Source organism: Geotrypetes seraphini, chromosome 3 (genome assembly GCF_902459505.1).
Source record: "Geotrypetes seraphini chromosome 3, aGeoSer1.1, whole genome shotgun sequence".
Lineage (NCBI taxonomy): Eukaryota > Metazoa > Chordata > Amphibia > Gymnophiona > Dermophiidae > Geotrypetes > Geotrypetes seraphini.
The window spans coordinates 266,106,901-266,126,787 of record NC_047086.1 but is presented as its reverse complement, the minus strand read 5'-3'; the positions used below and the strand labels follow the sequence as shown (position 1 = coordinate 266,126,787).

The following is a 19,887-nucleotide window of genomic DNA, read 5'->3' as shown; positions in this document are numbered from 1 at the left end:
ATGGTTTTTGGTTTTTTTTTTGCTACAGAAGCTATTCTGTTTCATCTTGGACCCGATCTTTCTTTGATGAGTGTTACTTGCTTGCGTAAACATGTTATGGTAAAGGGCCATTGGCACTTCATTGTGAAAGTGCAGTGAAACTATATTGATCTTCTCTATTTCCAGCTAAATGTTCAGAGCTGAGGCAGGCTGCAGCACTTTCCCAGCACAGGTCACATTGAGTAAGGTTGTCACAACCTGTGAGGTTAATCAGAAGGGGGGGGGTGTCAGAAACTACATTTTTCAGTGGTGTGTACTTGTTCTCCTATTCCCCTGCTCCCAAATCCTAAATTTTTTCATTTAATTTCATTGTTTTTCCAGCGTTTTTTTTACACCAAAACCTATAAGGTAGCCATTTTGAATTTTAGCAATCCTTTTTTTTTTTTTCTAAATTTTCCTGCAGTTTCAAATCTGCTAGTTTTGCCTCAAAACTTGTTGGAAACTTGGAATAGAGGCTCTTTTGACCAATAACACTGGCCAACACTCATTTAGGTGCCTCAAATGTTATTTGTTTCTGGGTATACTTGACCTGCTGATTCCAAAAATGGTACCAGTTTTCTCCTATCAGCTCTAGTTTTTTTTAGATAGAACATGTGCCATATACTGCTCTTCACTCTGCTCGCCATTAAAAAATCAGAATATTTTAATGTAGTGTTTAAAGTAATATATTTTAAGAATGAAGGAAACAAGTTTGCTACCAAATGAGTATGTTGCCAGTTTATTTTCAAGGGTCCTTTTATAAAAAATTGAATGGAATTCTCACTAAATTTATCTGGCCAGGTAAAATTGCTAGAATAGCCTTAGTATCTTTGCCAAAACCAATTGTGGCGGGTGTGCTAAATTTTCCAAATTTTTATAGATATCATCAAACATTTATTCTACGTTAGGGTATGTATTGGATCCTTCCTGAAGTCTTGGAACATCTTCTGGACTGGCTTTATTTAGAATGGCAACTTATTTCCCCATTACGATTATGTCATATGTTGAGTATCAAGTTACCCAGAATTTATGAGGAAAAAAGCATTCTTTTCGCCACATGGAAAACCTTAAAGTTCATCAATAATTTAACATCTGTACCAGTATAACAATCCACATGTCAATCCTTATGGTTGAACTCTAAGATTCAAATTGGCGAGTCTAAGATCCTCTGGAAACATTAGCTGCAGGCAGGTATACGTATTTTAGATAATGTGATAGCAAATGGAAAACTGCTTGATTTTTCACAACTGCAACAATCATTCGGTATTACAAAGTCTCAAGCATATAAATGGTTGCAGTTCAAGGAGGCCATTCAGAAAGGGTTCACTGATTGGCAAAATTTAAATAATCAGTATAGCTTACCGAGCCTATGTTTCCAGACAGATTTCCTAGGACATCAGTCCGCCAAGTGGTATAAATTAATATCGGAATATTTGAATAAGAAACCAAAAATGAGCCTAAGGGATATTTGGAGCATTGAGAAAAGGCAAAATATTTCTGCTACTCAATGGCCAAGGATTTATCTTGGAGGATGAGATGTACACCGTCAGCATCTATGAGACAAACTTGGTTTTTTCTGTTATATAGAATTTTTTGGATCCCTGTTCATTTGCAAAAATTAGATAGTTCAAAGTCTAATAGATGCTGACATTGTCATCTTGATATAGGGACACTGGATCATGTGTTGTATTCCCCTTAATACTTGGCTTCTAGAAGTTGATAGGGGTCACAATTAATAGGATACTGGATACTTCCATTCCAGTGTCATATGATATTGTTCTATTCAGAACTATATTACAACCCAAGTCTCCAATTTCTGCAGCTAAGAATAGATTACTTCTTGTGATGACTGGGATTGCTAAATAGAGGATCACAAAAAATTGGAAGAATTGCGATATACTGAATCATACCTTTTGGTGGGAATCCCTGTGCTTATTCTATCGATATGAATGTATGAATTCGGAACTAACTGGTCATTGTAAAAACTTTAAGGAGATTTGGGGCCCATTAGCAAATTTTGTAATCACCAATTAATAGTATAAGCCTTCTTTTTAAAAAAAATACAATGTTCCCCCGGTCATTCGCAGTCGGCGGTTCGCGGTCCCAGTCATGTGTAGTATTTTCCGACCGCGACCGCCGACCAGAAGAGGACAGCTGGAGAGGCAGGAGAGAGCATCCGGAGTACCGGTGAGTGAAGGAAATCACTCGTCGTATGCTCTGACTGCCTCTTCCTGCACTAAAGTCGGGCCTTACCAATCAGGAGCTGTGTAGAAAATTCCTGCTTTCAGTTTTTCCATGGTAAGTCCAGATAACAATGCCCTATGTATTCAATACACTATCTGTCTTTATTCAAAGCCTTTACAAATTGTTTCATCAGGCCTAGCTCTATATGTAATGTTGGCAGTATAATTCTATCTCATGGTACCAAAGGTTCATTGATTACATTTTGTTCTCCAACCACCATATATTCCCTCAGAGACCAATCTTTTTTTTGCCCAATATTCATGTTTGGCTCTATTATCCCAAAGGCATATCTACTATTTCATACCCATATCTAAGAAACTAGAGCTGATGCTGTCTATCCAAAGCAATTTTCTGAATTAGTGCCCCAAATAACACCAGGAACAGATCAAAAACCCAAGGCACTAAGAAAAGGTGTTTTTTTTTTTGTTGGCCTATGTAATCCATGCCATGAATGTGCAAATTGTGTGCCTCAGGAGCATCCTTGCACCATATGCTACACCACACATGCAGGAAAGGCGGGAGTGTCCAGCTCAGCTTCTCCCTTGCTCTCTTGTGCTGCAGAAAGGGCAGCTAGCTAGGTGGTTCAGACTATTTCCTTTCCTGGTTCTAGAAACTGCAACCATCTGCACAAAAGGGCGCAGAAGCCTCAGAGCCGAAGAGACGCAAATTGGAGTCATGTTTGTGTGACTCTCTGCTACCTGATATGGCTTTTTCACCTGAATTTGTCAATTTAATGTGGAAAGACTTTCAGGAAAGCTGTCCTTCTAGGGCGAATGCGGGCTGCGCTTTAGATACTGCATGGGAGGGTGCCTCCCCTTTTGGTGCATTTGCCTCAGTCTTTTGCTTCTCAAGGCCTCAAAGATTGTATGGCTGGGGACACAGATGATTAGTCTTTCACTGTTTCCTTATTGTCTCAAGATGCACCTCCCGTTTTGATGTCCGCAGTCTGGCGCTTTGGATCCTGGGGATGATCCCACAGTCCTGCTGGATCTCATTTCTGAGAACCTGCATGAACTGAATTTAGACTCTCAGCCAGTTTCTTCTTCAGGGTTCAGTCCAGTACATTTCCCTGGCATCTGGACATTAATGTCTTAGTGCTCAAGGAAATGCAGGATTGCCATGTGGATGTGGTCCTTAAGAAGCTTTTTAAGGCATTGGCTTGGGAATCAAAGCAGCCTTAGCAACGTCTTTTATGATGTGTGCCTGTCTTTCCAGTCTACGTACTCTGGAGTGCAAAGGAGAGATACCCGTTCCTTTGTTTCTTTTATTTGGAGTGGATTATGTGATGCATTCTCTCTCAAATTGTGTTCCCCGAAGAGATTATGGATGTACCACAAGAAATTCCAGAATTTTACTTTATTTTTTAAAATTCCCTTCATAAGTATACACTAGAATGTACATTATGTATGCAAGAGTCTATAAATGTTATGAGCATCTGTGTGCATAAGGATGCAACTGCCCGGACAAGCATCATTCTTTGACATGATTGGTTTTTGAAAACTGACGACAAGTTATTTTATTTTTATTTTTAATGCAGTACTTAGTCTAACTTGAACAACAAAGCAATCAAGGCTTTGTTACTGTTTGGCTCTTCCTATCTTTGCAAACTTGGATTTTTAACTGACAGAAATTAAATTAAAAAAAGGAGAACTGCAGATGGTGGATGATGAAAAGCTTGTTTACTTGTCGACTTTCTAACTGTGTTTTGAGTTAATTTTCACTCAAAAACAAGCACATTCATCGTATTGATTAGCAGTTATCCCAGGACAAGCAGGCAGGTATTCTCACTAGTGGGTGATGTCATCAGACAGAGCCCCGGTACGGACGTCTCACAAGCACGTGTTGCTTGTAGAAACTTAAAGTTTCTAGATGCCCGCACCGCGCATGCGCCGGTGCCTTCCTGCCCGGAGATCCGGGCGTGTCTCCTCAGTTCTTTCTTTTCCGCGGAGCTGAGAAGTTCAACTTCATCATGCGCTAGCTGAATTCAGTTAAATTTGCCTTCCTTGTCCGCGTTTTCGCTTTCTTTTAATTACAGTTAACAGTACTTTTCTTTTTCAGTAAAAAAAAAAAAAAAAAAAAAAAAGATTATTTCCTCCGGCGGGTCGAACGGGCCGGCCACGTGGCTCAGGCCCACTGGCTTCGACCTCGCGGCGGAGATTTTCCGGCCTATGTCCCGGCCAATCACCGGGTTTAAAAAGTGCAGCAAGTGCCAACGCGCGATTTCACTCACGGACCCTCACTGGCGCTGTTTGCAGTGTTTGGGCCCTAACCACATCCCGAAATCGTGCAGGCCTTGCTCTACCCTTACGGCACGCTCATTCAAGCGGCGTTGCCTATTGTGGGAATCGATGTTCAAGATGGACGCAGCTAAGGATCCCTCAGCCTCCACTTCATCTGATACCTCCCCGGTTCGGGCGAAACCGGTATCGACCCCTCCTGCATCGAGTGTGGTGAAACCGGCATCGCTCAACCCGACACCATCCACGAGCTCGACGTCGGTGCCTGCCCCGGTCTCCTCGGTTCAGGTACCTCTTCCTTCCACAGTGCCACCAGTGGTCATCAAAGTGCCGAAAGCTACTAAGCAGAAGCACTCGGCCTCGAAGGAGCGCGATGTCCGTGCAGGAGGACCCCCTTTCGGTGCGGATCCCTCTTTATCGGCTTCGCTACGGTCCGTGCTGGAAGCTCAATTCGTTGAGCTCATGCAGACCATCGGACCCGGGCTCATCGCTGCCATACAGGGTGACCTCCCGGTACCGGTCCAAAGGGGCGGTCCGCCCCCTCCCCCACACCGTTCGACCTCGACAACCGACGAGGACGAACGGGGGAGGGTGGCGATGCCCACGCGGCAAGCCTCGCTTACCGATATGCCGCCATTAGAACCCATTACGCCTCCGCGCCAACATGGGACCAGACCTCCGATCGATACTCGAAGCCCTGGGCATAGTCAGGAAGAGTTCTTCCGTACTCCTTACCAGACTTGGGTAGCATCGCAAGAACCCGCATCGCAAACCCAGTTGCGATCCACCGCTTCCAGCCCTATCCACTTGGGGGCCTCGGGAGACCATGCGATGCACAGACGATCCCGATCCCCGTCTCGCCACCGAGACGGGCACCGATCGAGACACTCATCCTGGCACTCCTCACGCCATTCGGAGGTGTCACCGCAGAAAAAACTGCAACGTAGGGGATACTCCTCATCAGAGGTGTCCCCTCCGGGGGGCCCGGAGTACGAGGAGACATCGGTGCCCGATTCTTCTTGCCACTCCCCGATGTCCATGGACCTGGAGGCCTCCTCCTCCTCCAGCCCGTCCCACAGACCGACGCTGGCGGAACAATTGTCCTTCTCATCATTCCTCCGACAAATGGCGGATGATCTGGATGTGACCCTTGACACGGGCTCCCGATACTCCAAAGAGTATCTGGACACCATGCATTTACCTAACCCTCCAACGGAGTCGCTTCGGCTCCCCTTGCACAAATTACTGGACCAGACCTTCATGCAGTGCTTCGAAACACCCGTATTCCATACCGGCGATCCCCAGCAAACTCGATGCTCGATACCGCATCGTGCACCATAAAGGGTTTGAGGGCCCTCAACTCTCCCACCAATCCCTACTGGTCGAGTCCTCTCTTAAACGCTCTCATCCCTCCCAGGTCTACGCCTCTGTACCGCCGGGCCGAGAGGGGAGAACGATGGACAAATTTGGTAGAAAATTCTACCAAAACTCCATGATGGCGTCACGGGTGCTAAACTACAATTTCTTTTTCTCTTCCTATCTGGAGTTCTTCTTGCCGGTGCTCCGCAAGTTCACTCCGTTCATAGACAACCAAGCTCGATTCGAGTTCGAGGAAGTGGTAGCCTCCCTCTCCCAATTACGCCTCCAGCTGATGCAATCCTCCTTCGATGCATTCGAACTCTCGGCATGCGCCGCCGCAAGCGCGGTAGCTATGCGTCGCCTGGCATGGCTCCGTACAATCGATATGGACCCCAACCTCCAGGACAGACTCGCCAACGTACCATGTGCTGGAGCTGACCTGTTCGATGAGTCTATCGAAACTGTTACCAAGAAGCTGTCGGATCATGAAAAATCTTTTCAATCCATCCTGCGGCCCAAACCCAAACCTCAACAGTCTCGACCTTCCAGGCCACCCCTGATTTACCAGCGGCGTTACATGCCCAGACAAACGCCTGCTGCGAGACAGCCTGCGAAGAGACAACCTCCCCAGAAGTCTCAGCAAAAACCTCAGCCACCGGCTGCACCTAAGGCTCCCCAGCCCTTTTGACGCCCCTCCCGGGAGCATAACCTCGGCCTCTCCCATAGGGGGCCGCCTCCATCTTTTTTACCATCGATGGGAGGCCATAACCACGGACCTATGGGTCCTCACCATCATAAGAGAAGGATACTCTCTTCAATTCCACCGGGTCCCCCCGGACCATCCTCCAAGAGAGTATCCTTCAAGCTCGGCGCAGACCGCCCTTCTTCTTCAGGAAGTCCAAACCTTACTTCAGCTTCGGGCTGTCGAGCCGGTCCCGTTAGACCAATTGAACCGAGGGTTTTACTCCCGGTACTTCCTCGTCCCGAAGAAAACGGGCGACCTGCGACCCATTTTAGACCTTCGGGCCCTCAACAAGTTTCTGGTCAAAGAGAAGTTTCGCATGCTGACTTTGGCTTCTCTATACCCCCTCCTCGAGCAGAACGACTGGTTATGCTCCCTGGATCTCAAGGAGGCCTACACTCACATCCCCATTCACCCGGCCTCCCGAAAGTTCCTCAGATTTCGGGTGGGAAATCTGCACCTACAGTACCGAGTGCTACCATTCGGCCTATCTTCGTCCCCCAGAGTCTTCACAAAGTGCCTGGTGGTAGTGGCCGCAGCACTCCGGGACAGGAGTCTACAGGTGTTCCCATACCTCGACGACTGGCTCATCAAGGCCCCGTCAGCCCCAGAGGTCACTTCGGCGGCCTTGGCTACAACCTACTTCCTCCAAAATTTGGGCTTCGAGATCAACTTTTCCAAGTCTCATCTACAACCCTCCCAGTCCCTCCCCTTCATCGGAGCGGTCCTGGACACCACCCGACTCCGAGCATTCCTGCCCCTGCAACGCATGGAGTCCCTTCTTCATCTCTGCCAGGCGGTGTCTACTCGCCAAACTCTACCGGCGAGACAACTGATGGTGCTCCTGGGCCATATGGCCTCCACAGTACACGTGACACCCTTTGCCAGACTCCACCTCAGGATCCCCCAGTGGACCCTGGCATCACAGTGGAATCAGACGTCCGATCCACTATCCAAACACATCTCAGTCACACCTGCTCTTCGGCAGTCTCTACTTTGGTGGATGACCTCTTCGAATCTATCCAGAGGTTTGCTGATGCACTCTCCCCCCCATCAGAAAGTTCTCACAACCGATTCGTCGAATTATGCATGGGGGGCCCACCTGGATGGTCTCCGCACCCAAGGATTCTGGACCAGTGCGGAAAGACTACGCCAAATCAATCTACTGGAACTCAGAGCCATCTTCAATGCGCTCCAAGCTTTCCAACATCTACTTCACGACATGGTAATCCTCATTCGCACAGACAATCAGGCCGCCATGTATTATATCAACAAGCAAGGAGGCACGGGCTCGGCCCTCCTTTGCCAGGAAGCTCTACGAGTCTGGGACTGGGCGGTGCGCCACAAAGCCCTACTCAGAGCAGTATACATCCAGGGGGAGAACAACATCTTAGCAGACAAACTAAGCCGTCTGCTACAACCGCACGAATGGACTCTCCATTCCAGCCCCCTTCACCAAATCTTCACGCAATGGGGGACGCCTCAGATAGACCTCTTTGCGGCTCCCCACAACTCCAAACTGCCTCAGTTTTGCTCCAGGATCTACACTCCTCATCGCCTCGAGGCAGATGCTTTTCTACTGAACTGGGGGAAACGATTTCTATATGCGTTCCCACCATTCCCGCTGATCCAGAAGACTCTGGTCAAGCTGAAACTCGAACGGGCCACCATGATTCTAATAGCTCCTCGGTGGCCCAGACAACCTTGGTTCTCCCTCCTACTCCAACTCAGCAGCAGGGAACCAGTACCACTTCCAGTGTTTCCTTCACTGCTTACTCAACATCAAGGATCACTACTTCATCCCAACCTGCAGTCTCTCCACCTGACAGCTTGGTTCCTCTCAACGTAACCCCTCACCAATTCTCACAAGAAGTGAGGGAGGTCTTGGAAGCTTCCAGGAAGCCCGCCACTCGACAATGCTACTCCCAGAAATGGACCAGATTCTCCTCGTGGTGTGTTTCTAAGTCAAAGGAACCTCAGCGAGCTTCCTTATCCTCCGTGCTGGACTATCTCCTACACCTATCTCAATCTGGGCTCAAGTCCACATCCATACGAGTCCACCTGAGCGCTATTGCGGCGTTCCACCAGCCCCTACAAGGGAAACCCCTCTCGGCCCATCCAGTGGTCGCCAGATTTATGAAAGGACTCTTCCATGTTAACCCTCCTCTCAAACCACCCCCAGTAGTTTGGGACCTCAATGTAGTCCTTTCCCATCTCATGAAGCCCCCGTTTGAACCACTCAACAGGGCCCCTCTTAAGTACCTCACCTGGAAAGTGCTTTTTCTTGTAGCCCTTACGTCCGCTCGCAGAGTCAGCGAACTCCAGGCATTGATGGCGGATCCACCATTCACAGTATTCCATCATGACAAGGTGGTCCTACGCACTCACCCGAAATTCCTGCCTAAGGTGGTCTCCGAATTCCATCTCAACCAATCCATTGTACTTCCAGTATTCTTCCCTAAGCCCCATTCTCACCACGGAGAATCGGCCCTTCACACTCTAGACTGTAAACGTGCCTTGGCTTTCTACCTGGATCGCACCAAGCCACACAGAACCACTCCTCAACTTTTTGTCTCCTTCGATCCTAACAAGTTGGGAAGACCCGTATCGAAGCGCACCATCTCTAATTGGATGGCGGCTTGTATCTCTTTCTGCTATGCCCAGGCTGGATTATCACTTCCTTGTAAGGTCACAGCCCATAAGGTCAGAGCAATGGCAGCCTCAGTAGCATTCCTCAGATCAACACCAATCGAGGAAATTTGTAAGGCTGCCACCTGGTCCTCGGTTCACACATTCACCTCACATTATTGTCTGGATACTCTCTCCAGACGGGATGGACAGTTTGGCCAAACAGTATTGAAAAATTTATTCTCTTAAGTCGCCAACTCCCCCTCCATCCCACTGAGGTTAGCTTGGAGGTCACCCACTAGTGAGAATACCTGCCTGCTTGTCCTGGGATAAAGCAATGTTACTTACCGTAACAGTTGTTATCCAGGGACAGCAGGCAGCTATTCTCACGTCCCACCCACCTCCCCTGGGTTGGCTTCTCAGGCTAGCTACCTGAACTGAGGAGACACGCCCGGATCTCCGGGCAGGAAGGCACCGGCGCATGCGCGGTGCGGGCATCTAGAAACTTTAAGTTTCTACAAGCAACACGTGCTTGTGAGACGTCCGTACCGGGGCTCTGTCTGATGACATCACCCACTAGTGAGAATAGCTGCCTGCTGTCCCTGGATAACAACTGTTACGGTAAGTAACATTGCTTTATATTCTATCTACTTTAGTTTCACCATTGCTACAACCCATACGTAGCTTAAAAGAACTTTCCAGTGCAATAGGTGTATCATTTTAGGCAAGCAGGTTATCTCCCCATGGCCGCAAGCCATATGCAGAAGACATCCACTCCAGATTTTTTCTGAGTCCTTCCTACTTCACTGGCAACTCTGCTGCCACTGGCAGTCTGAACGTGATCCAGAAGAAATTCAGGTTTTTGAGAGTTCCTGCAGGGGCGGATGTGGTCCCTCTCCACAAAAGTGGAAGTAAGGAAGAAGTAGGGAATTACAGACCGGTAAGTCTGACTTCTGCAGTAAGCAAATTAATGGAAAACACTTTTAAAACAGAGAATGGTCAAGTTTCTGGAATCTTGTGGATTACAGGACCGGAGGCAACATGGATTCACTAGAGGTAGGTCTTCTCAGACAAATCTGATCAATTTTTTTGACTGGGTGACCAGAGAATTGGATAGATGATGTGTGCTAGATGTGGTGTATTTAGATTTTAGCAAAGCCTTTGACAGTGTTCCATACAGTCGTCTAATAAATAAGCTGAGTGCCCTTGGGATGGGTCCCAAAGTGATGGGCAGGGTCAAGAACTGGCTGAGTGGAAGGCAACAAAGGGTAGTGATCAATGGAGATCACTCTGAGGAAAGGGATGTTACTAGTGGTGTGCCTCAAGGTTCTCTTCTTGGGCCTATTCTTTTTAACATTTTTATAAATGATATTTCTGAAAGGTTGTTGAGTTAGATTTGTCTCTTTGCAGATGATACCAAAATCTACAATAGAGTAGACACCCTGGATGGTGTGTATAATATGAAGAAAGACCTGGCAAAGCTTGAAGAATGGTCTGAAATTTGGCAGCTAAAATTTAATGCTAAGAAATGCAAGGTCATGCATTTGGGCTGCAAAAACTCAAGGGAATGGTACACATTAGGGGATGAAGAACTTATGTGCACGACAGAAGAGCGGGACTTGGGTGTGATTGTATGTGATGATCTTAAGGTGGCCAAACAGGTGAAAAGGTGATGGCGAAAGCTAGAAGGATGCTAGGTTACATAGGGAGAGGTATTGCCAGTAGGAAAAAGGAGGTATTGATAACCCTGTATAAGACTTTGGTGAGATCTCATTTAGAATATTGTGTACAATTCTGGAGGCCATACCTTCAAAAAGATATAAAAAGGATGGAGTCGATTCAGAGGAAGGCTACTAAAATGGTATGTGGTCTTCTTCATAAGGCTTATGGGGGCAGACTTTAAAGATCTCACTGTATACTTCAGAGGAAAGGCGGGAGAGGGGAGATATGATAGAGACATTTGAATACCTATGTAATGTAAATGTGTATGAGTCGAGTCTCGTTAATTTGAAAGGAAACTGCAATGAGAAGGCATAGGATGAAGTTAAGAGGTGATAGGCTCAGGAGTAATCTAAGGAAATACTATTTTTACAGAAAGGGTTGTAGATGCATGGAACAGTCTCCCAGAGGAGGTGGTGGAGACAGAGACTGTGTCTTAATTCAAAAGGGCCCAAGATAGGCATGTGAGATCTCTCAGAGAGAAAAAGAGATAATGGTTACTAAGGATGGGCAGACTAGATGGACCATTTGGCCTTTATCTGCCATCATGTTTCTACGTTTCTAAAATAGCTGATTTTTAACTTTGCGAAGTTAATTTAATTAGTAATTTTAGGCGTATTTGCCTCAAAACCTGTTGGAATGAAGTCCCTGGGCTCTTCTACCCCAAATTCATGCCAGAATTGCGCAAAAGTTGTGCCTTAGGAACGTACTTGCACCTTTTGCTGCGTGGTATGGATTGGAGAGATGGAGAGCAGCTGGCTTATTGCGGGATTCGCGAAAACTGCTGGCAGCCATTCGGAAAGCGGCACGGGCCCAAGCGGGAGCATGTAAAGCTTAGCCCTGACCACTGCGTTCCTGAATTGTGCGCCTGCTGGCCGGAAATAGTAAGGAGCCGTCGAGGGAGGGAGGAAAGAATTTTTAAAAGGTACAGGGTTTAAAAAAAAGGTACGGAGGTATGATTAAAAGTGCAAGGGGGATGATTAAAGGTACAAGGGGGGTATGCTTAAAAAGGTACAAGGGGGATATGCTTAAAAAGGTGCAAGGGGGATGATTAAAGGTACAAGGGAGGTATGATTAAAAAGGTACAAGGGGGATGATTAAAGGTACAAGGGGGGATATGATTTAAAAAGTACAGGGGGTGATTAAAAAAGGTATTGTGGGGGCATATGGGGGGATGGGGGATGATTTAAGGTACTGGGGGGGGTATGTGGGGGGTATGGGGCCTGCCTGTGACTAGGCTGCCTGCCTGTGACTATGCCTGCCTGCCCTGTGCCCTGTCCCAGCTTACCACTAGACCACCAGAGGGGGGGTGGACAGGGTGCAGAGCCTGGCAGGGAGAATTTGGTTCAGAATGGGGTTTTTTCCTTGTTTTCCTCCTCTAAATCTAGGGTGCGTTTTGTATGGTCAGGTGCGTATGGTCAGGTGCGTTTTGTGGAGCGGAAAAATACGGTAGGCTGCAGGATAATCAAATAACACGTGCTCCACCCCAGCTTTCCAGGGAATTGAGTCCCAAACTTTAAACTAAACTAAGGTGATTTATGGAATAGTGTTTGCACTGGAAATTCTATGCATGTTCTCAATTCTGGGGGGGTTTCTGAGTTCTGTGGTAGCCATTGTTGGTGAGGCAGGATGACACCATCCACTTGTATGTCTGATTTATTTTGCTGTGTACAGAGAACCCCTGTTAAAGATAAGCAACTTCAGTACACATGTAATTAAAATACTACATAGTAAACAGCAGTGCATTTTTCTGAGGTTAATATATTTGTTTTAATTATTATAGTCTATGCCAGTCAAAAAAGGCTTACAATCGCACAAGGGGGAGTAGGAAGTAATTCATCCAAAAAGCAGAAAAGAAGTCACAAGTCGGTGATAAACAAGAAAAGTAAAACAAGTGAGTATGCTAATTTTTCAAATCTTCAGAAAAGTGTACATTTCTTTCAATGGTAGGAAGTAGTGATAGAACCAAGAGGGAAAAAAGGGGGTCCAACCTAATCTGCAGTGAAAAAACCAACCAGGAACAAACAAACCAAAACTGCAGAAATGTACAACAATGTAGGCAAAATTTATTGTGACAACCAAAATATATTAAAAACCTTTTTACCAAACGAGGGACCCAACACGGTCCGTGTTTCGGACAATCTTCATCAGGGGTCCTATTAGGTACAAATACAGCATAAGATACAATATTAAAAACCTATGAAATAATATGAATAATAAAAGGTAAAAGGATAAGAAAAAATGAAAATAAAAGTAAAATGACAAGATGGTTTTATCATAAACTCAAATATTTATAAAGACATGAGGATATATATGTATGTTTTAAAAGGTGACAAGAGCGCATGCGCTGTCAATAGACTGCATGCAAAAGAGATAACTATAACTCGGATTAGGTAGTGAATGACTGCTAGTGTTAAGTTTGAGTAAATTGTGAAGAAACATAAATTACTGTAATAGTGCAGAAAAGAAAGAAAAAGAAAAGACCAGTGAAATAATGATAGCTAAGTGATGGCATCAAAACTAAAATATTAAAAGAAAATAAAGGAAAAAAGAGAGAAAGATGAATTAATTTTAGAATACATACCATGGTAGAAAGCAGAAAGAACATATGTCACAAAAAAATTGTTGAAAAATACAATAGAAACAAACTATCATAAAAAAGATAAAAAGAAAAAACAGTTAATATGTAGTGTTAAAAACAATTTAAATTAAAATTTTTTTTTTTAAATGACCAAATAGAGGTACCATATATTACCCACGGTGATATATAATAAAAACACAGACATATATAAATTAAGTCATCATACTTAAAAAACATTAATATATCTTCAATAAATGTATATAAAAGTCTCTTTGTATTGCCCCTGGGTATATTAAATAATAATCATATTACATCATTATATATAAAAAATAAAAAAATAAATCATATCATATAAAGAAACCCATAACAAAATATCATAAGTTAGCCCCATAGGAATACCATATATTATTCAATATGTCATAGGATAAGAATACAAGCATATTGTATGTTAAATCATCACACATAAAAAACTTTAATATATCATCACTAAATATAAAAGTCCCTTATATCACCCATAAACATATATTTAATCTTCACATATAAGTGAACCTCATAAAGAGATTGACTACAATATATCATGAATTAGCCCCATATAAATACCATATAATACTCATTATGATATATAATAAAAACACAAACATATTAAATCATTACATTAAAAAAAGTATAAAAAATGTTATATATAAAGAACCTTTGTGTAACCCAATATGATAAAAGCTAAAACCAAAAGACGCAAAAAACAAAATATTATGTTCATCTTCAAATGAAGTACTGATCATAAATGATAATAAAATAATGAATCACTTAATATGTAAGACCTCATTCAGATTAAAAAATGAGCGGAACTAGGGATGATGGACAAATGCATTCATCAAACATGCAGCCAAAGAAAATGGATAAACGGGAGATCATATCCAAAGAGAAAAAAAGAGAAAAATGTAGTTGTGCCCTTTTTCCTGTAATACTGGCATATGTAATTTAAATTAACAGAATCCATGATTTTTATCCTGAGTGGTTTGAACGGGAGATCATATCCAGAGAGGAAAAAGTTATAATAAATAGTTGTATTACTACCATAAATAATTTATATTAGAAAATGTGGTAATGAGTTATGTAGAAACACCTTGCAAGCAATGCTAATCAACCTAAAGGGACACAGTGATATCCAATTTGGCCAAAATGTTTTCAATTCACTCATGTGAATCAATTTTTTGGTTTGATTCAGTTTTTTAAGGCTACTTTCAATAAATAGAAAATAAAATTCATTTCTTTATCTTTGTTATCTCTTCCAAATCTGTTTGGCATTTGTCCATGTCCATCATTCAGCTCCCCTCTATGTTCCTGCCTCTATCTTTCTGCTATATTGAACATGTCTCCTCTCTGTAACTTTATTCTTGCCCTCTCCAGTAGCATCCATCTCTGACTTTATCCCCCTTCCCCATGTCCAGCACTGCATCTCTATGTCCCTATCCCTCCTCATGTTTAATTTCTCCCCATATTCCTTCCCTCCCCTCTTGTCCTTCCTTTCCCATGACAAGCATCTCCCTTTTTTTTCTCTTGTCCTCCCCTGCTTCCATCCAGGGTGTCATCTTTCTCTTCTCCCTTCCATCCAGTGTCTGCCTGCCCTGTTTCTTTTCCTTCAATCCATAATCTGCTTTCTTCTTCCCCTGAATCCAACATCTGCCCTCCTCTGTCCTCTCTCTCTTCTAAGAACATAAGAAGTTGCCTCCGCTGGGGTAGACCAGAGGTCCATCCTGCCCAGCGGTCCGCTCCCGTGGCGGCCCATCAGGCCCACTGCCTGAACAGTGGTCTCTGACTAATTTTGTAATTTACCTCTAATCCTGTCCCCAGTGGCGTACCTGGGGTATGTGGCACCCGGGGCCCATCATTTTTTGACACCCCCCCATGTAAAAAAATATTTTTTGTAATGACCATGAAACAGAATAAATGGTCAGAATAGAAACAGGCAGTGAAAATTTTCTTATATTCCAAACATAACATAACATAAATTATGTCTGAATTGTCATGACATCAGAAGTACATATGGAGTAGTTGCAGGTGATGCTTGGGACAGTTCTGATTGTGCTAGTTCGGTTTTATGTGTTTTTTGAATAGAAGGGTTTTTATTTCTTTTTGAAGGTTTTGCAGTCTGTGGTCGATGTCAATAGGTTGTAGAGTTGGGGGTCGAGTGTTGCAGTTCGAATGGCTAGGAGGTTGTCGAACAGTTTTTTTCTTTTGACGTTTTTGGTTGGAGGGTGTGTGAATGGTGCGTGAGTTCTCCTATGTCTGTTTGAAGTGGATTGAATTATTTAGCTGAAGAAATTAGTTACCCTCTCATCCCACACACATTAATTCTCTTCCATTTTTGTTCCCATTATAAAAAACACTGATAAGGTCCCAGAAAAAAAATACATTAAAATAAGAAGTGAAAACAAAGGCACCTACAGATGAGAACATAACATAAGAATAGCCTAACTGGGTCAGACCAATGGTCCATCATGCCCAGTAGCCCATTCTCGTGGTAGCCAATCCAGGACACTAATACCTGGTCAAAACCCAAAGAGTAGCAACATTCCATGCTACCGATCCAGGGCAAGCAGACACTTCCCCCATGTCTTACTAACAGATTATGGACTTTTCCTCCAGGAATTTGTCCAAATCTTTCTTAAAACCAGCTACACTATCTGCTTTTACCATAACTTCTGGCCACTTCATTTTTAAGTTTAGATCTTTCCTTTCAAACAGAGACCTTGCTAGATGTCAAATACAGCACAAGGTAACTTCACATGGACTTAGCTGTGCAGGAAATGTGAATCTCCTCATACACCCACCAGTGTTCCCGCTAAGCTGCGCTGGCCTGCGCTCGCGCACAAAATATTACATCGCAGCGCACAAGTTTCTCTTCACAGCGCACACACACGTCGCAAAGGTAAGGGGAGGTAAGGTAAGGGGACGCATTGGGGGGATTGCAAAAAATGATGGGCCCCGGGTGTTACATATGCTAGGTACACCACTGCATTATGTAAAGATACCAGAAAGCTGGCGAAGCAAAAACTTTAAGTAAATTGTTATTCTTCTAAGTTTTGAGTATTTAACCCTCCCACAATCTCATGGGCACTCGTTTCAAGTTTCAAGTTTATTGAGATTTTGATTTAAACGCAATATCAAATATTTTCAATGTGTATAACAAAAATAAATTTTGGGAAATAAATAAAACCATTTGAACAATAAACATACAAACATATCCATAGATGATTAAAATTACATAAGGAGTACAAGGATAAACTACATTTGTTTAAAAATGCGTCCTCTGCGCCTGCTCTGACACCCACCATATAGTGCAAAAATGTGCAAAGGTCTGTTTTTTTCTTTCGATCACTACATAGCCTAATGCCACACAAGCAGCGCTGTTACAAACATATTCTGTAGGTCAATGCTAAGGATAACAAAGTTTCCTTCCTTGGACCAGAAGGAGATACTGATAAACCACTGGAAGAGGAGGGGCGGGACCGCGGCGCAGGAAGCAGCGCCCAAGCAGCTCAGGGATCGCTGACGTCGCGATCCTGCTGGGCTGCTTCACAGGTGGTGCAGGAAGGTCAGTGGGGCGAGCGGTCCTTCGGAGGTGGGGGGGAGGACTGAACGGCAAGGCCGGGAGCACCCCCTCAGGGCTGGCACCTGGGGCGGACCGCCCCTCCCGCCCCCCCCCCCTTGGTACGCCACTGCCTGTCCCTATAACCTTACCTCTACTCCTATCTGTACCCCTCAATCCCTTTGTCCTCCAGGTACCTGTCCAGACCTTCTTTGAAGCCCTGTAGCGTACTTCTGCCTATCACATCCTCCGGCAGCGCGTTCCATGTATCCACCACCCTCTGGGTGAAAAAGAACTTCCTGGTGTTTGTTCTAAACCTTTCCCCTTTCAATTTCTCCGAGTGCCCCCTTGTACCTGTGGTTCCCCTTAGTTTGAAAAATCTGTCCCTATCCACTTTTTCTATGCCCTTCATGATCTTGAAGGTTTCTATCGTGTCTCCCCTGAGTCGTCGCTTTTCCAAGGAGAAAAGCCCCAGCTTTTTCAATCTGTCAGTATATGAGAGGTCCCCCATACCTTTTATTAGCTTAGTTGCTCTTCTCTGGACTCTCTCAAGTACCGCCATGTCTTTCTTGAGGTACGGCGACCAGTACTGGACACAGTACTCCAGGTGCGGGCGCACCATTGCATGATACAGTGGCAGGATGACTTCCTTCGTCCTGGTTGTGATACCTTTCTTAATGATACCCAACATTTTGTTTACTTTCCTTGAGGCTGTGGCGCACTGTGCCGACGCCTTCAATGTTGCATCCACCATCACTCCCAGGTCTCTTTCAAGGTTGCTCACCCCTATGCGGTGATCCCCCCATCTTGTAAGTGAACATCGGGTTCTTTTTCCCAATATGCATGACCTTGCATTTCCCTATGTTGAAGCTCATTTGCCACTTTTTGGCCCACTCTTCCAGCGTTGTCAGATCTTTTTGGAGGTCTTCGCAGTCCTCCATGGTTATGACCCTGCTGTATAATTTAGTGTCATCCGCAAATTTAATAACCTCACATTTTGTTCCCGCCTCCAGGTCGTTAATAAATATATTGAACAGGAGCGGTCCCAGCACCGACCCCTGTGGAACTCCGCTCGTGACCCTTTGCCAATCTGAGTAATGGCTCTTTACTCCAACCCTCTGTTTCCTGTCCGCCAGCCAGTTTTTGATCCATCGGTGGACCTCCCCTTGCACCTCGTGGTTCCATAGCTTCCTTAGCAGTCTTTCGTGTGGTACCTTGTCGAAGGCTTTTTGGAAGTCAAGGTAAATGATGTCTATGGATTCCCCTCTATCCACCTGGCTGTTCACCCCCTCAAAGAAGTATAATAAGTTCGTGAGGCATGATCTGCCCTTGCAGAAGCCATGTTGGCTCGACTTTAGTTGCCCATTGTTTTCGATGTGTTCCCAAATGCTGTCTTTAATCAGCGCTTCCATCATCTTTCCAGGGACCGAGGTCAAGCTCACCGGCCTGTAGTTTCCAGGGTCTCCCCTTGAGCCTTTCTTGAAGATGGGCGTGACATTTGCTATTTTCCAGTCCTCTGGGATCTCTCCGGCTTTTAGGGATAGGTTGCATATTTGTCGAAGTGGCTCAGCTATTTCGTTCCTTAGTTCCTTGAGTACCCTTGGGTGAATGCCGTCCGGACCTGGCGATTTGTCGCACTTTAGCCTGTCTATCTGCCTGAGGACATCCACCTTGCTCACCTCTAGTTGACATCTTCTGTCCAGCCTCTGTTTCCTCAATTTACATCTGCCATCTCTATCTCTCCAGTCCCCGCCTCTTCCATCCAGCTGACAATCGATTTCAATTGGGAATTGGACAGCATTAGTAATAAAAACAGTATCTAGTAAAATGAAAGATAGATCAGTGTGTTATATAGTGTATTTAGATTTAATATAGTGTAGTATATAGATATATGGATAGATACTTAACATAGCACACATACATACAAAGAATAGAATACATTTAGCCTTTCTGTTATCTCTCCCCCGGATTATGTACCTCAGCTGATCAATCCCAACCCACAAACCGGGAATTGCAGAAATCCACACTTTTTCTGCAAGTGTTCCTCCTACTTAACTGAGTAGACACAGATTTCCCTTCAGTTTCAATTTCTGCAAGCAAACCATGCAGAATTCTTTCTGCTATGCTTTTTTTCTTATTTTTCTCATCTTAAGTTCGTTTTTCGGTGGCTTGGTGCAGTGAGACCTCTTATGGAGAGGTTACTTCCTGGGCAAGGAAACAGTTTCCGCTGAGCCAGACTAGCGTCACAGGGAAGCTTTGCATGGACCTGTGGGGTCAGCCAGCTGTGTGCCACCTTTCAGGCTTGGTATCCATCCCCCTGGGAGCTTGCTTGCCTTCTGACCTTGTCAAAGGCTTCATCGCAGACTGATTGTCTCCTGAGTCACAGCCCTGGGGGTATAAGGACACAAATTCCATTTTCCTGCCCCCAGTCGCATGGAGAAGTTCTGAGGAGTCAAAGGTTTCAGTCGGGATCTATCCAACTGGCAGTCAGAAGATCTAGTGAATCAGACTGTCTGGAGCAATTCTGAGGCAGAAAATCCTGCAATGAAAAAAGCTGATAGGCATGGCACTTCTGAATCTATGAGTATACCTCCATTTCAGCCTATGGGAAAATCGGAGGTGGTCCAAAAACAGAGATTTTGAAGGTTTATGGGGCTAGAGTTCAGGTCTCCTACCTCCAAACTGATAAGATGCTGCGAGATCTTATCATCAGCCTATAATAAAAGACCTATCTTATTGTAACTGTCGCTGTCACAAGGTCTTTTATTAT

General features: G+C 44.7%; 1 protein-coding gene across 7 annotated transcripts in view; it reads left to right on the top strand.

Moving 5' to 3' along the window:
- Positions 1-19,887, top strand: part of ARID4B (AT-rich interaction domain 4B) — an 852,780-nt gene that overhangs the window by 760,057 nt on the left and 72,836 nt on the right. For all 7 annotated transcript variants that reach the window (XM_033937320.1, XM_033937318.1, XM_033937319.1 and 4 more), the window contains one exon: positions 12,731-12,841. In XM_033937320.1, the coding sequence (XP_033793211.1) occupies positions 12,731-12,841 (111 nt within the window). The remainder of the gene's footprint in view (positions 1-12,730; positions 12,842-19,887) is intronic.